Below are 24,135 nucleotides of genomic sequence, written 5' to 3'. Positions count from 1 at the left end.
CTTTCTCTCTTTCTCTCTCTCAAATAAATAAATAAAATCTTAAAAAAAGAAAACTCAGTTTTGAATGAGGAATAAGTCATAAATGGAATATTGGACAGTATAATTCCCAACTTATTAGATACCTATCAAGGACTGGAGCTCATTTCAGGGATAAAAATGAGCGCCTGGATGGCTCAGTCGTTAAGCGTCTGTGTTGGGCTCAGGGTCCTGGGATCGAGCCCTGCATCAGGCTCCCTGCTGAGCAGGGAGCCTGCTTCTCCCTCTCCCACTCCCCCTACTTGTGTTCCCTCTCTTGCTGTGTCTCTCTCGGTCAAATAAATAAATAAAATCTTTTTAAAAAATGTTTGCATGTTATAAAATACAAATATGATCATATTTTACCAAGAAGATGCAGCAGGCATTGCTGCACAGTGGTAGAAATTATGGGTACGTTAACACATGGACAGTAACCAGTGGTTGTCTACAAGGGAATAATGAATCTTCTGTCAACTCCATGTATGATAATTAACTTATTGAAGATTTACATGTGAAGGAAGAAGCTAGAACACTCTTACAAGTTACAGCAAGATTTGATGACTTCAGAATATGGAGAGTTTTTTTTTTATATAGGAGAAAAGAGTAAGCTACAAAGGAAGAGAATGAGAAATTAAACTCAAACCTACAGACCACTCAAATGTAGAATAAAGAGAGCACAAAGAAAAAAAACAAAGAAAAAAAAAAAAAAGAGAGCACAAAGATAAACACAGTCTGGAAGACAATATTTGCAATACATACAAATGAAAAAGATTCATGTCTAGAGTATATAAAGATATCAGAAGAAACCAACAAACATACAAAGTAATTTTAATAAATTAAAAGAAAATGACTGATAAATATTTCATAGATGAAAGACAAAAAGTGCTCAATATCATTGGTAATCAGTAAAAAGCAAGATGTAATCAGGGTGCCTGGGTGGCTCAGTCAGTGAAGCGTCTGCCTTCATCTCAGGTCATGGTCCCAGGGTCCTGGGATCGAGCCCCGCATCGGGCTCCCTGCTTCTCCCTCTCCCACTCCCCCTGCTTGTGTTCCTGCTCTCAATACCTCTCTCTCTCTCAAATAAATAAATAAAATCTTAAAAAAAGATGTAATCACAAGGCAATCCTGTTTCGCATGTACTATAGAGGCAAATATTCGGCAATTGCAGTGTTGTCAATTGTGTAATAAATAAACATGCAAGAATAGTGGGAGAGTCAATTCACACATTTTTTTTTAGAATTTTTTTTAAAGATTTTTTATTTTTTTATTAGAGTACAAGCAGGGGGAGCAGCAGGTAGAGGGAGAGGGGGAAGCAGGTTCCCTGATGTGGGACTCGATCCCAGGATCCTGGAATCACAACCTGGGCCGAAGGCAGCCGCTTAACCGGCTGTGCCACCCAGGCGCCCCTCAATTCACACATTTCATTGGCATTTCCTATAAATTTGAAATTATCCATAATCTCCAGCTCAGTAATTTTTCTCCAATGTATAGAGAATTTGTTATGCATGGCCATTTGAAAATTGAAACAGGAATGATAGGAGCAGCGTTTTTCACAAGAGGAAAACAATCATGAAACAGCCCCAAAACTATAAACACTGGAATGGATAAGTAAATTGGGTGACCCCCAGCTTCAGATGCCTGCACATGTGAAAAAAGACCGAGGCAAAGAAACCAGTGATGACCATGTTCCTGGTAATTCTATTATTACCCTTTCATGAAAAGCTCAAAAAACCCCACAAAAAATGGCAAAGTTAAACAAACACTACTTAGTAATGAATAATAGATGACAAAGCTATGAAGAATAACTATGAAATTCCCCATAGTGGTCCCATTAGGGAGTAGGAGGGAAATGAAGAAAGGTGGACATATTGGGAGTCTAATATCTGTCCAAAGTCTGGTGAGGATTATGTCCAACCTACAGGGTGCATGCAGTATTAATATTTAAGCTCAATGTAAGACATTTATGCAATGTTTTTGAAGTATGAGATACCACAGTATAAAAATTTAAAGAATTATTTACATGTGAAAAAAGTACAATTTTAAAAATATTTGTTTTATCCTGTTATCTAACCACGTATCTAGTTTTGGTTTCAGTTACTTTGGAAGTATTCACAAGTCTTTTAACTGGGTCCATTTAACTTGCCTTTGTACTCATTTGAATAGCAAAAGATTGGGTGTGGGGCCAGTTTCTAAAAAGAACTGGTTACACAAAATTATCCATCGTATGCACCTTGCTATGAAAAAAGCTGCAGGAATTTATTTCCAATTGAATAGAATCGAAGCATATATCAGTGTGTAAACCATGTTACATTAGTATGTCTAAGGGAAGAAAAAATGTGGTTGAAATTGCTTCTCTTTATATAAAGAAACTGTACAAAAACTAGTAAAATTGAAATTTGGAGGGGCAAAGGGACATGAATGCTAGAGGGTGTGCTAGGAGAGAGTTTTAAGGGAGATTTCTAAATCTCAGGCTGATTCTTTAAAACCTGGTGTTCATTTAGGAGCACCTGGGTGGTGCAGTGTGGGATTCTTGGTTTCAGCTTAGGTCATGATCTCAGGGTCCTGAGATTAAGCCCCTCCCCAGACTCGTGTGGAGTCCGCTTGAGATTCTCTCTCCTTCTCCCTCTGCCCCTCCCCACCTTGAGCTCTCTCTTTCTCAAATAAATAAATAAATAAATAAATAAATAAATCTTTTAAAAACTTGGTGTTCATTTATAACAATAAACAAAAGTAAATTAATCATACTTTTAATACTTTATAAATCAAATGAGTAATATATGTATTTTTAAAATTTTATTTATTTATCTGAGAGAGCACAAGCAGGGGAAGCAACAGGCAGAGGGAGAGGGAGAAGCAGACTCCCCACTGAGCAGGGAGCCCGATGCGGGCCTCGATCCCAAGACCCTGAGATCATAACCTGAGCCAAAGGCAGACGCTTAACTGACTGAGCTACCCAGGCGCCCCGAGTTTTATATATATATATATACACATATAATACATATATACATATATTTTTTAAAGATTTTTGTTTATTTATTTGATACAGAGAGACAGCGAGAGAGGGAACACAAGCAGGGGGAGTAGGAGAGGAAGAAGCAGGCTTCCCGCGGAGCAGAGAGCCGGACGCAGGGCTCAAGCCCAGGACCCCGGGACCAAGACCTGAGCCGAAGGCAGACGCTTAATGACTGAGCCACTCAGGGGCCTCCTGAGTAGTATATTTTTAATGAGAACCTGTTTTCTACATGCTACGTCTCTGAGCACTAATTTTTATGAGAATGGACAATACTTTTTAAAAACCATAAAACATGATTTCTTTCAACTTTGTAAATAAAATAAGCAATAGATTTTCCTTCCACTGGCTCTTAAGCTGGGAAGTATTTTCTGCACAGGGAAGCATATTAAATGCACTAGGAATTTTGACTCAATCTGTTAAGCATATTAAATTTCTGGGTCCATTCCAAATTTATTTAAGCTTTTGCTGTTTTCTTCTGTCAGGGGCCTGAGGGATATCGTAGCCGTTCACATTTCAAAGTCTCTAGGTATATAGTAAAACATGGATCTGCAATTAATTTCCCCTTAGTGTAAAACGTGAACCTGAGAATTTTAATAAACACCTCTGGTAACTTGTGGTTGTTCTGAGAAAATTTCCTGTGCCCAGGTTCAAGCTGCAGGGTTCAAATTTCCGGCTAGCACCGGCACTAGTTGGCTGGACTTGCCTGATCTAAAGCAGCAGGTGAGTGGGGTGGGGCAGCATAGATGAGGCTTCAACACTGACAACCGCCAAACATCTGGGCTGTCCAATTAGGAGGGCTGGGGCGGGGTTCGGAGCACTATCCAATCAGGATCCGGGGGCTCGGAGCACCGTCCAATCAGGGCCGGGGGCGGACGCGCTCCTAGCCTAGGGGCCTAGACTCTCAGACGGCCTGAGGCACCAGTGTGCACCTGCCCCTTGCGGAGCGGCTGTCTTGGATCCGCATCGCTCTCACCTGCACGGGCCGCGGAGTCACCGCGAGGACGCCAGGAGAGCCAGGAGCGGGGCTGAGAGATGGTGAGTGCGCGGGGTCGGGCGGACACCGGGAGGGGCTGGTTCGAACAGGCCGGTACAGGCTGGAGGTGCCCGCGGCCCGGGTTCCTCCCCCGCAACCCCTGTCCAGGTTCTGACCCGCGTTTCCGCTCTTGGCTGCGGGGTGGGGTTTCGGCGTCCTGTCCCGTCCGCGCGTGGGTCTGGGTTCTCAGAACTTCCTGGGGTGACCAGGTGAGCGCGACTGCTGTCCACCCGGGGCTGGGGGAATCTCAGTCCCGGGTCGGCTCCTCCCGGAGGACAGCCTTGGGGGGCGGGCGAGGAGTCCCGGGGGACCTGCTTAGGGCCCTGGGCTCGGAGAGATTCCCTGGTAGGTCCTTGATCCCTAAGTGACCCCAGTTCTCGTTTCCTGGAGGACTTTGGTCGTCAGCCGGCAGATGCTGCTATTGAGGGAAGAGAAATGGTTCCTGCCCTCTGGGTTCTCACAGTGAAGGAAGCAAAACGGAAGAACAGAGAAAACCCACCCAGTGAGCTAGTGCGGCAACCTGCAAAGCAAAATGCGCTGGAGACCTACGGTGGGACAGGAGCCTGTGCACTTTGGGAGGGTGTTCCGGGAGTGCTTCAGAGAACAGGTGGTGGGGGGTGGATGTCCCACGTGGTAGGATGGCCGTGCTTGACCCCTGAGTCATCTGTGTCAGTGTTCCAGTTCTGCACTGCCCCTCCCTGGGTTTGTCACCTTGAAAAGATTTATTTGGCTATTGGAGCCTCAGATTTTTCAGTAAATGTAAATACATTTAACTAACAGACTTTGAAAGATTGGATAAAATATTTGCCAAGAAAGAAGGGAGGGGTCAATTCAGGGGGAAAAAGAGGATCTAGTCTTGCATTTGTTAAAAATTCTTTTGTGTCTTTTTTCTCTCCTGGAGCATGTGTGGTTAAGTTTCTCACATCTGTTGTTTTCTTTTTGGTGATGACAAATGGAATTCCAGAGCTTAGCCTGGAGGATGCTACTGGGGAAAAGAATCTAAGGGAAATAGAGAAACCCTCTGTCCCATTATGAATGCATACAAATGAATGCATTTCCACACACAAAACGTTTGGCATATTAGTTGGTGGATTACAAAGACTCACCAAAAATGTCAGTTATTCTTTTACAGGGTGGGGAATTTATGACTGCAGATAATTCTATTCTGTCTGGTATTATTGGACTTCAGAGATTCATGCTAAATCCTGACTACCTGAAGTGGGGATAGGGGCCCTGCCCAGTGACTCCAAGCTAAGTAAGGCCAGCCAAGTGACAGCAGAGCGAGGGAATGAAATGGTTTCTTTCTGGAGAGTGTCTTCTGGGCCTGTGTCCTGGGCTGCCCACACCATCTGGAGAAGGCATGTGTGTGCCTAGAAAAGCTGCAGGGCACTCAAAAATGTGTGTGGCTGGTGGTGATGCCCTTTCTGAGCTTATGCTTGCCACTGCCTTGGGGATGTTTCTAAATAATACATTTGGGGTGGGCACGCACAGAGGTGGTGCACCCAGAGCGTAGTTTGTGCACACTGAGAAAGTCTATCAAGGTCAGACTTAGGGAAAGACTCTTTTGGTGTCTGTCTCCTAGAGAAAGAGTTATGAATGTGGGAGTTCATTTGGGGTAGAGCCTTAAACTGACTCCAGCCAAGAATTTCCTGGCTACTGAGAATTGAAGCCTGGAGAGGGAGCATTCCCACACTGCAAGGTCGGGAGAGGTGGGTGTGTGGGGCTCCAGAGTTCATCCCTGTGTCTGCTCAGGTCTCCCTGCCCTCCATCACTGGAGACTGACCAGCAGAAGGCTGGCATTTCTGCAGTGAGGTTCTGGACTCCAAGCCTGTGAATGTGTCACCTTCTGAACGTGGTGGGTTTTCTTTGCAAACAGTGGATAAGTGAGTGGCTTTATCTGAGCCAATGGAAATATTTGGTTTTCTTCCCTTCTGATTTCTATATCTAATGTCGCTGCTGTATAACTCCAGTCTCCCTAAAGGTTTGGCCTTTTCATTTCCCCATTTGAGTGTGTAAGACTTTTATTTTCTTGGGTGAGTAGAAATGGATTGAGAGATAAAATATAAGAGAAGAGATTTCTGGAAGCATACAACATTTTTCTTCCTTTTTTGACAAGAGAACGTCCAGATAGGAGATGGGTGTATTTAAACTCTCAAGTTAATGTTTCACTTTTTCAATAATTTTTTATATCCGTGATTGTCTCTATAGAGTTATGAAATTTAAAATGTGCTATTCCTAAAACAATTCTTATTTTAACTGATATGAGAAAAATTACCTTTGGATATGCATATCCTTGAAAATCATAGTGCATTGAATGGGTTAGGTCCAAACCCCTAACGTGTGAAGTATTCTACTCATTTTTTGAAAATATTCCCCAGTTTGAAGGGCTCTTGGGGGTACAGTCGGTGAAGTGTCTGACTCTTGGTGGCAGCTCAGGTCATGATCTCAGGGTTGTGAGACTGAGCCCCACATCCAGCTCTAAGTCAGGCTCTGAGCTCAGCATGGAATCTGCTTGAGATTTTCTCAATCCCCCTCTGCCGCTCCTCCCATTCACTCTCTCTCAAATAAATAAATCTTAAAAAAAAAAAAAACCTCCCCAGTTTGAGTGGAAACGATGACGTCACCTGTCATTTTAGTTGTAAAGAGGTTTGAGATATTTTATTTTTCATGGTTTACACTTTCATAAACTTTAGTTTTCAGGGAATTGTGAACCTTAAAAATTAATGTCGGTTACTTTACCGGCAAAAATGGAGTTATTCGGGAATAGCAGGGAATTGGAGTTTGGGACATGCAAGCTACAGCAAAACCATAGACATATCCAACAAAGAAAGGAGAGGAACATTAATTTTTGGAGAAGGAGGAAGTTGGGAGGGCTTGTTTTGGACAAAAGTCCATTGGACAAAGGGAAGAGTTCAGGGGGATGAGAATTTCTCTGAGTTTTGATGACAGTTTTTCTTGCTGAATTATAGGTATAGTCAATTTCTTCTCTCTCCTTTTTTTTTTTTTAAGAATTCTCCATTCTTATTTTTTATTTTATTTTTAAAATTTTTGTAAGTAGGCTCTATGTCCAATACAGGGCTTGAACTCACAACTCTGAGATCAAGAGTCTTATACTGTACTGACCGAGCTAGCCAGATGCCCTAGGGATAGTCAATTTCTTATAAGAGATGCTGTGGACATCTCTTCCTGCCAGGGCCTGTAATTGACGGTTCTTTCCTGTAGAGATTCTTCTGTTGGAGTTTGTAATGGGCAGTTCTTGTAATCAAGGTGGAATGCTCCCCCTTCTGGCCTCCCAACTCCATCTGATTTTTTTTTTCCTTTGGGGTTTTTCTTTCCTTTTTTCTTTTTTCATTTATTATTATTATTTTTTCTTCCAACTCCATTTTAGTGAGGCTTACCTTTATTAATTTTCACAGGATTAAATCTTAAAATGATTTCCTGTGTGGAAAAGTGGTTTCTAAATAAAAATAAAGACTATTAAAAAGCAAAATATAGGGGTGCCTGGGTGGCTCAGTTAAACATCAGACTCTTGGTTTCGGCTCAGGTCATGATCTCAGGGTTGTGGGATTGAGCCCTGTGTTGGGCTCTGTGCTCAGTGTGAAGTCAGTTTGAGATTCTCTCTCTCCCTCTCCCTCTCCACCCCTCTTGAGTGCTCTCCCCCTCTCTCTAAAATAAATAAATAAATCTTTTTAAAAAAGCAAAACATAACTTATATAGATTTCTCTTTATGTAAAGTAAATAATGTATGCAAAGTTTTAAAAATCCTGCAAAACATCGAAAATCTAACATAAAACAACTCCCTGCCAGCATATTCTGGTCCATGCCAGTCCTACCCCAGCCACCCTCAGACAACCAATTTTAATAATTTCTTGTGCATTTTTATCAGTGTTTCTGTCTGTAAAAAGAAACAAAAGGCTAAAGTTTTTCTTTTGTTACAGGAAAGGTAACATGATATACACAGGGCAACATACTTTTCTTATTTGTTCTAATGATAGTCCTGCGGACCTTTTCATATAATGTCAATTTGATTTTCAAGTTTATGCAACCAGTTCTCTTTAATTAGGCACTTGATCTGCATCTAATATTTTTCTATCAAGGTTTGTTAATCAAAACTGACTTTTTCAGGGCGCCTGGGTGGCTCAGTTGGTTAAGCGACTGCCTTCGGCTCAGGTCATGATCCTGGAGTCCCGGGATCGAGTCCCACATCGGGCTCCCTGCTCAGCAGGGAGTCTGCTTCTCCCTCTGACCCTCCCCCATCTCATGTGCTCTCTCTCTCTCATTCTCGCTCTCTCAAATAAATAAATAAAATCTTTAAAAAAAAAAACTGACTTTTTCATATTACACGGTAAACAAACATAAGAAAAGTGTTATTTTCCAACCTTGATTAATGCTTTAACTTTTCTGGTGAAATCTATCATATTTAGAATGCATGCAAAGTTTTATTGGACATCTAAAAACTAATCATGATATAAACATCTGTGAATTCACCACCTAGATTCATAAATGGGCCTTGGGTAGCTGTAAGAGTCTCCTGACTTGATCCTCCCTGAACTCACCACTGTCTTGTCTCATTGATGACCACTGTTTCCTTCTTTGCTTAATCTTCATACCTTTACCTTTTATGGGTTTTTTTTTGTTTGTTTTTTGTTTTTTGTTTTTTGTTTTTTTTTTACTAAGCAGTGTTCTGCTTTGTTTTACTTCTTTGGGACGTTCAATAAATAAATATTAATGGAATTACACTGAAAAGGCTTTCCTATGGTTCTTTGCTGTAGTGTGTTTCGGATATGCTACTATCTGAAAGCTGCAGTCATTAAATTCTTCCATTTCAGTGCTTATGGGGTTTGGGTTTTTCAAGTTTGTTTTTTTGCTTTTGCGAAACGTGCCACTCCTATGAGTCTTGTTTCAGTGTCCAAGGTCAGATGTGTAGTACATTTGCCCACATATTGGAGGAAAATCTTTAGATTATAGATCATGGCCAAGTTCAAATTTATGAGACAATTCCAATGAAGTGTACCAATTGATTCTCCAAACATCTGTGCATAACTGCTTATGTGTTCCATGTGACCATCAACACCTGAGATTATCTAATTTAGTAATTTTTGACCTTGTTGGTCTGAAATAGGATCTGTTTGAGATTTTATTTTTCTATTTGTTCATTACCAATGAGCCTGACTCTTTTTTCATATGTGGCCTTAATCTTTTGTGATACATGTTTTAGTCATTTTCCTATTTTTTATTCATTTGTTTGACCGTTCATTTTTACTCTGCACACATATTTTTATATTTGTATGTGTTGCAAATATCTTTATCTCAAATTGTTGTTTACCTTTTTGGTTTCTTAATTTTATTTTTTTTAAGATTGACTTATTTATTTGAGGGGTGCCTGGGTGGCTGAGTCAGTTAAGCACTTGGTTTTGGCTGGGGTCATGATTTCGGGGTCCTGGGATTGAGCCCAATGTCAGACTCCCTGCCCAGTGGGAGTCTGCTTCTCCTTCTGCCTCTCCCCCTGCTTGTGCTTTCTCTCAAATAAATGAGTGAAATATTTATTTATTTATTTGAGAGAGAGAGAGTGAAGGTAGGGTCAGAGGGAGAGGGAGAGAGAGAGAATCTCAAGCAGACTCCCCGCTCACCACAGAGCCCGACCCTGGCTCCATCTCACAACCCTGAGATTATGACCTGTGCTGAAACCAAGAGTTGGGCGCTTAACCAACTGCACCACCCAGGCGCTCCTGTCTTTCACATTTAAATATAGAATAAAATGGTTATTGTTTGTGGATTAGATGGGAATATAGTGCATTTTTCCCAGTTGGATACCAATTTCTCCCTGCCCCATACATTACAGTGTACATCATTTCTGCCACTGCTCTGTGATGCTTGTTCTGTCATTTATCAATTTTCCATATACATGGGGGTCTCTTCAGGAGTCTTTTCCTTTCCATGAATCTATTTGTTTTATCCCTATATTAATAACATATTGCTCAGATTGCTGTGGTTTCAAATTCCTTGATGTATTTGAAGAGCCCCCTTACTTTGTTCTTAAAAATTTTTGTCTTTTTTGGACATTTGTTCTTTCTGTTAGGTTTGGAGAAGTTGTTTTTGTGAAGGCCTGGAAAATCAGGTCTGAGGATTTACTGGAATTTTATAAAGACTACAAGTTTCTTTTTGGGGAGCTGACATCTTGGTGACATTGAGTTCTTTCTAAGAACATGTCCCAACTTTCTATTTATTTAATTCTACTTTGATATTATCCAATGAAGTTGAGGTTTTGGTCCATTAGAATCTTTTTATACCCTTCATTAGAATTCTTCATTATGTGTTAGCTTTTTTTAAAAAAAAAGCTTTATTGAGATATAATTTACATACTGTACAATTCACCAGTTTAAAGTGCACAATTCAGTGCTTTCTGTTTAACAGATATATGCAACCATCACCAGAATCAACTTTAGTTCATTTTCATCACCTGGAAAGAAACCCCATACCCTTTATCTATCACCCTCCATATCCTTCTTCCAGCCATAAATAACCACTAATGTACTTTTTGCCTCTTGAGAATTTCTTATTCTGGACATTTCATGAGAATGGAGTAACATACTTTGTAATTCTTTCTCCTACAAGTTCGAATCTATGGTTGAGTCCCTCTAGGGAATTTTTTCAGTTATTGTGCTTTTTGACTCCAGAATTTTCACTTGGTTCATTAGAATAACTTCTCTTTATTGACATTATTTGGTGTATCATTGTCATCATATATTACTTTACATCTTTAATCATGATTTCCTTTAGTTCTTTGAACATATTTATAATAGTTACTTTGAAGCCTTCTTCTGTTAAATCCAATATCTATTTGCTCTCAGTTTCTGTTGCCTGCTTATTTTTCTGCTGTAAGGATCACAATGTCCTTTTTTTTCATGCCTTGTAATTTTTTGTTGGAAACTGGATACTATAGGTAATATATTTTAGCAACTTTGGGTACTAGTCCCTATCCTCTGGGGCCTGTGACTGTTGTTTATGTCTGCTTGGTGACTGGCTGGATTATGTTAGTCAAATCTATTTCATTCTCCTCCCAACCCCTTCAGTGCTCTTAAGCTCCACTAATTGTCAGCCGACTGCTTTATTGTTTTGAACCTGCTGTGGTGCATACATTGCTCTATAGACTAATCCAGTCAAATTTGGACTCCTTTGAAGGAATAGTTTCACAGGTCAATGTTTGTTAGTTGTTCAGACCCTTGGAGGTTTCCTCCCACCCTCCTCTTTCCCTGCTTCTCCCCTGCAAACAAGGTGGACTACAATTTTGCCTGTGTCCTGAATCTCTTCCTTGTTGCCTTTCACTACAACTTGCACTGTTTTTGAGAGCACCCTTGGGCTTAGGATTCTGCATCTTCTGTTGTAAATGAAGTCAGTTCTTTGGCAAAAGGCCAGGAGCTATCTCTTTTACAGCCTGCTTTTCCTCCTTGTCAAAATCTCTGAGCCAGGGAACTGCAGTGAGATGGGGACAATGGTATACTTCTTTCTGAGTGACACCCCACTTTAAGAGCTGAGCATTAAGTGGAGGAAGGGCAGGTGCCTGATGTCTTCTCAGCTTGCCTCTCTTGGATGTGGAACCTCTGCCTTATGAGGCATAACAAGAGCAGTCAGGTCCCCAGTATTCTCATCAACCCTATACCTGCTGTAGATCCCACATTCCACAAGTGGGGGCTGGTGTAAGTAGAGAGCCCTCACCTGTCAATTGCTCTTGCTTAGAGCTTAAACTCAGTAACAACTAACTGGGGCAGGATGAGAAATGCTGACATCCTCCTTGTCTGGCTAGGAGCCATGCGGACGGGGAGCCCGTGCTTTTGGCTACAGTCTGAAAAAGAAGTCTAGGGAGAGAGAGTAGTCTTGGTTCAAATACCAGACTGTCAACTTTTCTTAATGAATTCTCATAGAGTTTCTTGAATAACTGGTTCCTCAGCTGTATGCCCTCAGGACTATTTCCAGAGGCTTGAAATGATGGTTTTAAAAGTAATTTCACCAGTTTCACTGGGGAGCAGGTCCACAGGGTACCTCATATTGCCATACAGTCATGTTCAGTTTTTAATGTGAGTTTTCCAACTTAATGTTGTTATTAAATGGAAAGGTAATGAGTTTTATTTTCATCTTGTGTTTTTATTTTAGAATCTTACTAAATCTTTTTGGTTCTTTTTGTTCTGTTTTGGTCCTATGCATATGCTTGTTAGTGCTAAGGATAACAATGATCTTTCTATTCTTTTGTAATTCTGCATATTTGTTTATTTTCGGGTGGCACTGGATTAGGTCTCTAATATAGTGTTGACTAGGAGTGAGGCAATGGGAAGCTAGTTTTGTACTTTTTTTGATAGAAAATAATGAACTTCTCTCCATTTGTATGTTCTTTTTTAACTGTACCCTTCATTGGGCTATGCATCTTACCATTGATTCCCCTACAGTATGAGTTTTTTTCATGTGTTTTCTATATCACTTTCCATAATTCTTAAGATGATTTCAGGTAAATTGTATTAGTTGATTATAGAGTTTCATTGTAAAGTATAACATACATGCAGAAAAGTACGTAAGACATATTGGACAGTTCATGGAAATCATAAAAAATAAACACCTATGAAATAAATCCAGCCCTAGATCTAGAACAGTTCTTGACCTCAGACACTCCACTGGAAGTGATTCCCTCCTCTCCAGATGTAGCCAATATCTTGAATCCTGTGATGGTCCTATCCATGCTTTTACTGCCTGTGTATGCATCATTAAATAAAGACACCCTAACTTTGGATGTTTTATAATGCATGTAAATGGAACCACAGTGTATATGCTATTTTATGTTGGACTTCTTTTGTTTAAAGTTATTTCATGGTCTTCTATGGAGTAATAATAATTAATTAAACTTTACTGCTCTCTTGTATTCACTTGTAAGGATATACAATTATTATTTATTAACTCTATTACTAGTGGTGATTTGGGTGTTGTCAAATTTTTGCCATTATGACCAGTGCTCCTGAAAACATTATTTTTTTAAGTTTTTATTTATTTGACAGAGACACAGCGAGAGAGGGAACACAAGCACGGGGAGTGGGAGAGGGAGAAGCAGGCTTCCCGCGGAGCAGGGAGCCTGATGCAGGGCTCGATCCCAGGACCCTGGGATCATGACCTGAGCTGAAGGCGGACACTTAACGACTGAGCCACCCAGGCGCCCTCCTAAAAACATTATTATACATGTATTTACTTGGATGTCTTATTCTTATTCCCATTTTGGTATACTCTATGGTGAATTTCTCTTTCTCTCCCCAAGAACTTAATCCACATATGGGCTCCTACATCTCAGTTGATGGAAACTCCATTATTCCAGTTTCTATGGTGAGAAATGATCAGTCATTAAATGTCCTCATTCTGTCTTGCCCTGACTTCAGTCCATCAGGAATCTGTAGCTCTTATCTGTTTTCCCTGCACATTCCACCGTGAGCACCCAGGTTGACCCACCTTCTTCTCACCTGGTTATGGCTTTATTTTCCTTTTTTTTTTTTAAAAGATTTTATTTATTTATTTGACAGAGAGAGACACAGCGAGAGAGGGAACACCAGCAGGGGGAGTGGGAGAGGGAGAAGCAGTCTTCCCATGGAGCAGGAGCCCGATGCGGGGCTCAATCCCAGGACCCTGAGCTCATGACCTGAGCCGAAGGCAGATGCTTAAGACTGAGCCACCCAGGCACCCCGATGGCTTTATTTTCCTATCAGGTATTCCATCCATCCCCTGCAGTCTAGTCTCAACACAAGTGATGGGTCATTAAAGCTATCAGAGGACATCACTCCTCTGTGCAAAAGCCTGAAGTAGTTCTGCATTTCTCACAGGGTCAAATCTGACTAGTTCCCCACAAGATGACATGCTCCACCTCCCATCACTCTCCACCATCCTTGACTGTTATTCCCCATCTGAATTTGCTCCAGCCTCTGGCAATGTGTCTTAGCCCATTCAGGCTGCTATAATAAAATACCAAAGAGTGGCCTATAAACAACAGAAATTTATTTCTCACAGATACGGAGGCTGGGAAGTCCAAGATCAAGGCAACAGCATGCCTTGGATGGAATGAGCTGTTTTGGCATCTTATAACCTCAGTGTGTATGTGGGTGAACTCAAAATTAATGCACACCAACACCAAGGTTTATGAATGTGGATATTATGGAAAGGTCTAAGTTCTAATGTCTTCTTCCCGCCTTCTGAATTCTCATGTCTTCCTCTTTCTCAATACCACTTCTGTCTCAAATTAAGGGGACATAAAGTAAGAAAGAGTAGCAACTGATTCTGTGATAAATAATATATGTAAATAATACACATATAAGTTAAAATTAGCATTTCTCCAGAAAAATGTCTTCCGGCACCCAGTTGGATTTGTGTATTTCGAATGGAGTACATCAACACAAAGGGTCAGTTGGCCCACATTGTGAGTTGGGTTTCTACCTTGGGCCTCTCAGTGTTGGTGAGAGGAAATGAAGGAAAAGCTCCTTCAGTGTGTTTTTGTTTATCAGAATCTCATCAAGATTTGAACTTGTAATTGTTCATTTCAGAGCTGGCAGGGCAGCTCCATCTGTGCTAGAACCCGCATCTGTAATACCTCCTGTAGCAAGGACACCCAATGCAGATGCCAAGTCTGAAAATTGGCCGAGAAAAACTTAGCACTCCGGGGTGGAGGCTGGAAGGGGTTAAGAGCTAGTGGATGGGCAAAACCCACTGGCTTCTCACCTCACTCTCTCAGCTGTGGATAAGTAGGCCACAAAGCCACAGGTTCTGGTGAAGATGGGAGGCCCAGAAGCAAAGCCACAGTGCCCAGTTTGGGGAGGTACTCCACCCACTTTTGGAAGTGAAGTCCAAAAGAAGCCCAAGAAGCAGGTGTCTCATTGTTTCCCCATTAACAAGGGGTCACCCTGCTACAGCTTCCCCAGTCTCCAAGCTGTCCCAAAGCTGGGACAAAAAAATGCAGGGAAACCAGGGCCGAGGGGACAAAAGAAAAATACAGCCAAGACATTGTCCATTTCTTTATTTTCCGTCAGATTCTAAAACTTCCTCGTGACACAAGCATAGCCATTGATTCCAGCCTCTGTTTATTGGAACTTCTATTCCGGTTTGGTGGTCAACCTTTTACATTTATTATCAATGATTTAGCGTCACAATAAATACAAGTGACAACCTCCCCACCCACCCATCCCCCAAGCCCCCCCCTTCCAAATACCCTGAACTAGTGTAACTGTCTATTACACTTTCATTGTTAAGGATTATAAAACGTTAGCTGTCCTTTTTTTTTAAAAAAAAGCTCAGTCCAAATTCTTCAGGCAACCATATGTGCAGCATAACTCAGCATCAAATAAAAACTATGGTGCAGCAGCAACACTGGCCTTTTCCATGATTTACACCCCTGGGGGAAAAAAAAGATTTGAACTTGTGGTTTATGCAGTGCTGAGAGATGTGGCGGGCAATAAGGAAAGAGATGAAATCATTTTTGTCATAAGGAATTGATAGTCATAAAACAGCAGTATTTGTTTCATTTATATAGCATTTCTCTAATTTCTCCAAGTGTTTTGGACTATTCTAGACTCTGTGAAAAGGCAGGGATTATACAGGAAGGGCCACAGTAAAAATGGAGAGAGAGATAATTTCAATGTGTTAATGTGTTAAGACTGTGATACAGAGGGCACCTGGGTGGTTCAGGTTGTTTAAGTGTCTGCTTTTGGCTCAGGTCATGATCTCAGGGTCCTGGGATCAAGCCCCACATCAGGCTCCTTGCTCAGTAGGGAGTCTGCTTCTCCCTCCCCCTGCTCGTGCTTTCTCTCGTGCACACACTCTCTCAAATGATAAATAAAATCTTTAAAAAAGACAATGATACAGAAAATGAGTGTGGACATAGTTTAGATGTGAAGAGACCAAAGAATGTTGTTTGAACTTCCTGTGAATTTGAGTCCACTTTCCCTGTGTTGTCAGTGTCGCCCACTCTCCTACAATGATGTTTGTTTTAGGACTCAGTGGTCTTCGAGGATGTGGTTGTGGACTTCACCCAAGAGGAGTGGGCCCTGCTGAATCCTGCTCAGAGGAAGCTCTACAAAGATGTGATGCTGGAAACCTTCAGGAACCTGGTCTCAGTAGGTAAGGAGGCAGCAATCCTTCACTTAGTTATTTAGAGAATAAGTGTTTCTTATTCATTAAGCCTATTTCAAGATTTGGAATAAGAAGGAAAACACACTGATAAATAAAACAGGCATGATCACAGCTGTCATGGATCTAGAATCTAACAGTTTCTGTGACAGTAAAAGTCTATATATCAACCTGTGTTTTTCTTTCTGTCTTCTTTAAAATACTTAGGGTCCTTCAGTGTCATCAGTCTGGGTATATATCCATGGGTCACTTTGTGGGCATGGAGAAGTTTGTTGTTTGAAATCTTGTGGTTTTTCTGTGCATATTAAATCACATCTGGGCAGCTCAGTTGGTTGTGTCTGCCTTTGGCTCAGGTCATGATATGGTCCTGGGATCAGGTCCCTGCACTGGGCTCCCTGATCCACAAGGGGCCTGCTTCTCCCTCTCCCTCTGCCTGCTGCTCCCTCTGTTTGTGCACGTGTGCACTCTCTCTCTGTCAAATAAATAAATAAAATCTTAAAAAAAATCGCCTCCATTTTGACCTCTTGTGCCTCTTAATAAAGAAGTTTTAAAACAGCTGAACTAATGTATTTCTTTGCTCACAGGTGCTTTCCTTATAAGATTTATTCACTGTTTTGTTTTAGATGATGAGACTCAACTTAAAACCAATGAGTCCATTTCTCAGCAGGATATTTTTGGAGAAAAATTATCCACTGAACAGAAAATAGCAAGGTTCACAAAAAATGATTTCTGGACCTCCCTTTTTGGAGAAAATTGGGAAGACCAGTGCATTGAAGATAAGCACAACAATGAGTGGAGACATTTGAGGTGAGTTGCACTTAGGAGAAAACACAGTATCCCAGTAGAGAATCTTACTACTTCATGAAATTAAAAAACAAAAAACTGATAAACCTTGTTCCAGATTTGTTTATTCTGTTTCCCCTTTTTTTCCTTCATGTGACTCAGACATTGAGCATTTGAAAGATTGTTCAGTGGGAAACAATGATCAGGGAACTCTATATGAGAAACACTGTTGTAGTAATGAGCTATGCTTTAAGCCCATTCCCAAAGCAGCTAGTTTATTACACTTTGAAATAATTCAAACAGGACAGAAAACCTACATTTATGGGGCACCTGGGTGGCTCAGTTGGTTAAGCATCTGCCTTTGGCTCAGATCATAATCCCGGGGTCCTGGCATCGAGCCTCACATCAGGCTCCCTGCTCAGCAGGGAGTCTGCTTCTCTTTCTCTCTCTGCCCCTCCCCACTATGGTTCTCTCTCTCTCTCAAATAAATCAATAAAATCTTCAGAAAAAGAAAGCCTACATTTATACAGAAAATGGTAGAAATATAATCCTAGCACTCATTAACAAATATTAATAAATTATGAATACACAAACCATTAATATTGTGCTCCCCCCCCCTTTTTTTGCAGAAGTCATATAGTGGAGAGACTCTGTGAAAGTAGCAAAGGTAATACATGTGGAGAAACTGTCAGCCGTATTCCAAATATTAAGCTGTACAAGAAAACTCCTAGTGGAGTAAAACTGTATGAATGCAGTCAGTGTGGAAAAGTCTTCAGGCATCGTTCATCCCTTAAGAGGCACAAAAGGAGTCACACTGGTCGCAAACTATATCAGTGTGAGGAATGTGGGAAAGCCTTCAGTTGTTCTTCATACCTAAGGAATCATGTGAAAACTCACAGTGGAGAGAAACCCTATGCATGTAAACTTTGTGGGAAAACATTTATTCGTTCCCATTCCCTCACTGGACATATAAGGAGTCACACTGGAGAGAAACCCTATGAGTGTAAGCAATGTGGGAAAGCCTTCAGTTGTCCTAAATCCTTTCGAGTACATGTGATGATGCATAATGGTGGGAAACCCTATGAATGTAAGCAGTGTGGAAAAGGCTTTAGCTGTCCCAAATCCTTTCGAGTACATATGATAATGCACACTGGAGAGAAACCTTATGAATGTAAGCAGTGTGGGAAAGCCTACTGTTGGCTCACATCCTTTCAGAGACATGTGAGAATTCACAATGGAGAGAAACCCTATAAATGTGAAAAATGTGGGAAAGCATTTGGTTGGCCCTCATCCTTACATAAACATGTCAGAATGCACACTGAAGAGAAACCCATAAATGTAAGCAATGTGGGAAAACTTTCAGTTGGCCCTCATCCTTCCAAAAATGTAAGAATGCAGACTGGAGAGAAACCCTATAAGTGTGAAAAGTGTGGGAAAACATTTGGTTGGTCTTCATCCTTACACAAACATAACAGAAAGCACACTGGAGAGAAACCCATAAATGCAAGCAATGTGGGAAAACTTTCAGTTGGCCCTCATCCTTCCAAAAATGTAAGAATGCAGACTAGAGAAAAATCTTATAAGTGTGAAAAATGTGGGAAAGCATTCGGTTGGTCCTCATCCTTACACAAACATGTCAAAAAACACAGTGGAGAGAAGCCTGTAATTGTAAGCAATGCGGGAAAGCCTTCAAATGGCGCTCATCCTTACAAAACAATAAGGATGCAGACTAGAGAGAAACCTCATACATGTGAAAAATGTGGGAAAACTTTCAGTTGTCCCAAATCCTTACATAGTCATGTGAGAACTCATAGTCAAAAGAAAACTTATAAATATAAGTAATGTGAGAAAACCTGATGCAAATTAACTCATCTAAAACAGTTTGGAAAATCCACACCAGAAGAGAAATCTTACATAAGTTACAAAGATGGTATTGCTCAGTATCTCATCCTTAATGGGACTTCTAGCCAGTGAATTTCCATATCTTTTTCAACTAAACATCGACATGAAAATTCTCAAGTATTCTAAGTACATATATATAGTACATGAATTTTGATATGGGTTTTTTTCCCTTATGAATTCAGGTAATATTTCTGTTTCCATTTTGAAGTGTGATACAGCCATGGGTGATTTGATGTGTGTTTTGAATATGCATCAGGTTTAATTTTATATAGTTTTTTATAAGTATGGGGACTTTAGACTAATGTAACATTGGTATTAGTTTAGATTTTCTTACTGGCCCAGTGTGTTCCAAACTGAGTATCACTTTCCCATTACACATAGTCCATCTTGTTAGCTTCCTGAGAGAACCTACGACTTTTAGAGTTGGCACTTCTTTGCTTACATAAGGTATGTATTCTTAACATCTTTTTTTTGGCCAGAGTTTCATTATTCCATTTTGCTCACTTGCAGTTTTGTAAGTATGTAAGTTGGCAGAAATTTGTAGGTATGCAATGGTCTTGAAAGAGTATAGTTTCATATGAACTATCATTTCCATTTGTTGCTCTAGGCTCTTTGTCCTGGCTTCTGGTTAGGAAGTGGACATTTGAATTAAAAAGAGAGAATGAAATCTAGAGGTGGAGATGGTTCTGTTGGATTGTGTTCTACCAACATAGGTAAGGCTAAGAACTACATTTCCCAGGATGCCTTCTCTATATGGTTCCATGATAGAATTCTGTAAGAGCCCAGCTTGCGAGAGATCTAGAAGAAGCAATTTTCAGTTTATTGAGCCACCCATCTATATAAGGAGATAGATGCATAGGGACTTTGTGGGCACCATCTCCAGCTTATTTTCCTGATTGCTAGTCTTGCCGATCAAAAGTATCCTCAAAACAAATACCAGCTGCATGACTTCCATTTTCTCAGAGGGGTGGGCTTTCACAGACATCCTACCAGCTTTCCCATCATGGATGTACCTCCATGGTTACATGTCCACAGCTTACATTTTCCTGAAAGCCCTCTACCGTCCACCAGGCCACTGATTAGGATGTCATGGCTGTTGATATTATCTAGTGCTCCGACCCCTTTTCTCTAGATCTTAACATACTCAAATAACATCTGATTTGTATGGTGAACACCTCATTCTCTTATTATTTCTCATGCTTCTGTGTTTCTAATTCCACTAGAACAGAGGCAATGGTGCATCCATAACATATGGGACTGTTTCCCTGCAGCATCATTGAGCACCTGCTGTCAGTATTTCTGTGAAATAAATAAGCATTACCGACATATTGGGCAGACTGTGTGGGTATTCTGTTATTCAGCACTGAATACAATCCCTCAGGATATGTTGTTATTAAGATTGAGTATGTGAGTGTATATATTTTTGGTTGAACAAGTGCTGTGTTTCTGAGAAATATTCCATTAACTGTTTTCATATGAGTTATGTACTTTATAAATGTATAAAATGTTTCTGAGAAATATCCTATTAACTGTGTTTTCAAATGTATACTAATAAATGTCAATCTATTTAATTTACTAAAAAGATATTATAATATTGCAACTTTGAGCTGTCAAATCAACTTTGTAACTGTGAATTTAAGAATTATACATTCTGAGGCAATATTACCAGGTGCATACAAATTGAGGCATTTTTAATGCTAGTAAACTTTATTTTGTATATTGTTACAATTTTGTCAATATAACTTCTTATTCATAATAGTAAAAACAATAGTTTTAGCAATTTAATTAAGTAGTAAATAAGTCCCTCAAATGATATAAAAAGATTCTGATGAGAAAATATTTTAAACTTCGTTGGATAATATAAAAGTGAGTGAAGTAAAATATAAACTATGACAAGAGAGATAAAAGGGGATGAAGAATGAAAAAGGCCTCAGTGAATGAGGATATCATCCATTCACGGATGCCTTAGATACTTTCTGGAACCGTTCAAAAGTGTTAGTGAATAGTGGGTGGTGATACAGAAACATTCCTCCACTCATGGAATTAACAGTATTATTTCCCATAAAAGTGAAGATATAGTTCAGCCACATTTTTGCAATGGTTAAAATTTTAGGGCATGTCATATATGTTTATGAGACTGGACATGGATATTTGGGATCAGACCATTCATATGAATTTGGAGCACATTGTTTAGGTGTTTGTATTTAACATCCTCGTGAAATAATTTGAAATGTCCCCATGTATTTGGCATTATCATTTTGGGGCTCCTACCCATTGACCAAGATTTGTTCTGCAGAAAGCCAGAGTTCCTCATAGTTTAAGGAAACTTTATGGTGGTGTTTCTTTTCTTTCTTTTCCTTTCTTTCCTTCCTTCCTCCCTCTCTCCCTCCCTTCCTTCCTCTTTTTTCTCTTTCTCTCTCTCTCTTTTTTGAACCTTTAATTAGGCTGGGATGCACCTACTACTACTTCTACTTCCTAGAAGTACTGCAATACCAGGTCGATACGTGGAGTGGAAGGAGCAAGCTCCTATTCCATCTCCCTGTTCCAAAAATCCAACTTAATATATTGTCCTCAGAGCACATATCAGATATTAAGCTGATAAGAACAGATACTACACTTGATCTTAGCCAAAAGGCCAAGAAGTGATAGAAAGCTTTATGGTTATCCACACATATATTTTTTAAGATTTTTATTTATTTATTTGACAGAGAGAGTCACAGCAAGAGAGGGAACACAAGCAGGGGGAGTGGGAGAGGGAAAAGCAGGCTTCCTGCCAAGTAGGGAGTCCGATGCAGGCTTGGATCCCAGAACCCTGGGATCATGACCTGAGCCAAAGGCAGACAATGACTGAGCCACCCAGGCACCCCGATTATTCACACAGTTCTAACCCCTCGATGAGCAGAACAATATCTATGCAAGTCGACTATGATTTCCTAATAAAAGCAAAGAGAGGTATGGGTGGTAAAAGGGAGAACTACCCAAGGAATAAGTGAAGTAAGTGCAGACTATGGACATTCTTTTGTGTGACATCCCAATTTATTAGACAACCTCACATAGGGAAATTTTTTAAAGATTTTATTTATTTATTTGAGAGGGGGAGAGAGAGCCCATAGGCCAAGAGCAGGGGGAGGAGGAAGTAGACTCCCCGCTGAGCAGGGAGCCTGATGAAGGGCTCCATCCCAGGTTGCTGAGCTCATGATCTGAGCCGAAGGCAGACGCTTAACTGACTGAGCCACCCAGGTGCCCCTAGGGAAAATTTTAATAACTATTTATAGCAGGAGAATGTGTAAGCTTTTGTTTTAATAATCCACAAAGCCCAAAATGTCCATTTGGCTTGTTACAGGTATTCTTTCCACATGCTTAGACTTCCAATACATATTAGGAAAGAAAAACAGTATTGTGTTTAATTAAAAAGCAAATGAAGTCTGGTCTTCATCGGTTTCTCCATGTTTACTCTTGTTTTCACAGCACAGCAGAGATTAGTGTTATTTCATGATCCTTATTACTTCATTTGATCACTTCTCTCAACCTCCTTCCAATTGTACAAGTGACAGAAGTTAGGCATGGAAGCAGGGTCCTGTGTAAGCTTATGCACCCAATAATAGTGCATAAGATAATGGAGCCTCTCTATTTTGAGGGCCTAATGTGTGCCATCACCTGTACTGGGCACTGTTGGAAATTTGAAATCTCACAACAATTTTGGAGGACAAGTATAATTACACAATTTTCAAGATGTAACATTAAATTTTAAACACAGTATTCAAGGGGCACCTAGGTAACTCAGTTGGTTAAGCATCTGGCTTGTCTCAGGTCATGATCCCAGAGTCCTGGGATCAAGCCCCACCTTGGGCTCCCTGCTCGGGGAGGAGTCTGTTTCTCCCTCTCCCTCTGTCCCTCCCCCTGCTCCTCTCTCCCTCTCAAAATAAATAAAATCTTTTAAAAAATAAAGACAGTATTCAAGAGACTACGTTTTTATGACATTCTGGGAAAAGTAAAGGTATAAGGAACTAGAATAGATTAAGCGTGGGGGGAGTTTGTCTACAAATGGCCACTAAGAGGTTGTTTTCTTGGGAGGATGGAGTGTTCTGTATTTTGACTATGGTAGTACAAGTATGAATTTGACAACTCACAGAAGTATACTTACAATGGCCAGTTTCACTCTTAAAAATAAATTATTAGAAAACAAAGAAACAAAAATACCTTATGAACTAAAGGGAAATTAAACTCATCCACACCTTGATTTTTAGGTGAGTAACAATAGTGCTTTCCACCTCCTAGAGACTTGTGACCCATCAGGCCTTTCTTGGAACTCATGTGAAGTTAGCAAACACTGCAGGGTCACAGCTGTCCACACCTCAGTCACATTACCTGAGGGAAGTGAGAGGGAACCAGCAATGTGTCTCTAGGTTTACACCATGTTCCTGGGGCCAGAACTCTGGGAATGCTGTGGCTTAAGATTTAAAAGTAATTCCAGAGCATTCTCAAGGGGATCCTCGGGGTGGGGGCGGGGTGGGCATACACGTTCAGTCCTGTCCTGAGGCCATCTGCAACTCAGTTCAGGCTACCTGACAACTCGGGGTCAAACCCAACTCTGATCCGCACTGCGGCAAATCTTCGCTACTGATGGACACTGGACGTGCTCCACCATTCACCGCCCCGCAGAAATTCCACATGGCTGCAATGAGAGTCCGGGGAAAGTGTGACACGGTGACTCACATTCATTGTCCAGAGCAACGGCTCCCCAGTGAACTCAGCACACTACTACCAGCCAGGCAACCTCGACTTCGAATCGATCACAGCCTCGACACCCACCACGTGTGCGATGTACTCGGGAGAGCGCGGCGCCCACAGCCATGCGCATGCGCACCCACTCACACCCACTGTTCCCACGTACTAGGCGGGCAGCGTCGTGCATGCGCTGTCAACGCCGCGGGCTTCCTCGGTTCCAAACACCTCAACGGCTCCGGTCGAATCTGCAGAACCCTTCTCGCTGCACACCGGAGTCACTTCCCGACCGCGAGCCACCGCGGATCCCACGTCCTTGGCGGAAATGTAGTTTAGAGTAAGAGCCTCCTCAGAGTTCCCAACATGCAGCGTGGAAGGCCTCGCAGAAATCTACAGCACAGCGAGGCCCTGGAGGTTGTCGGCTCTTGAGTGTCGGGGTCGCAGGCTCTTGGGTACCAGAGGCTGACGACACCACCCCCCGCCACAGGTCGTGGAGACCAGCTAGGGTGGGTGCAGGCGG

The 24,135-nt window shown here is 41.1% G+C and overlaps 1 protein-coding gene and 1 non-coding gene across 2 annotated transcripts; one reads left to right on the top strand and one right to left on the bottom strand.

The window, feature by feature from the left end:
* Window positions 1–3,934: 3,934 nt before the first annotated feature.
* ZNF556 (zinc finger protein 556) lies at window positions 3,935–20,512 on the top strand. The gene is made up of 4 exons (XM_073887351.1): window positions 3,935–4,063; window positions 16,070–16,196; window positions 16,829–17,012; window positions 17,618–20,512. Exons 1-4 carry the CDS (start codon window positions 4,061–4,063, stop codon window positions 18,828–18,830), a joined length of 1,527 nt encoding a protein of 508 aa, XP_073743452.1. The 5' UTR covers window positions 3,935–4,060; the 3' UTR covers window positions 18,831–20,512.
* An 839-nt stretch (window positions 20,513–21,351) lies between these two features.
* Window positions 21,352–21,537, bottom strand: LOC112815483 (U2 spliceosomal RNA). Its single transcript, XR_003205995.1, has one exon. It is a non-coding gene; the product is annotated as a U2 spliceosomal RNA (small nuclear RNA).
* Between the last annotated feature and the right edge of the window lie 2,598 nt (window positions 21,538–24,135).

The sequence above is a fragment of the Callorhinus ursinus genome, unplaced genomic scaffold, assembly GCF_003265705.2.
Source record: "Callorhinus ursinus isolate GAN/ISIS: 27379988/994484 unplaced genomic scaffold, GSC_fseal_2.0 scaffold77, whole genome shotgun sequence".
Classification (NCBI taxonomy): domain Eukaryota; kingdom Metazoa; phylum Chordata; class Mammalia; order Carnivora; family Otariidae; genus Callorhinus; species Callorhinus ursinus.
This window is presented reverse-complemented; position numbering and strand designations above follow the sequence as displayed.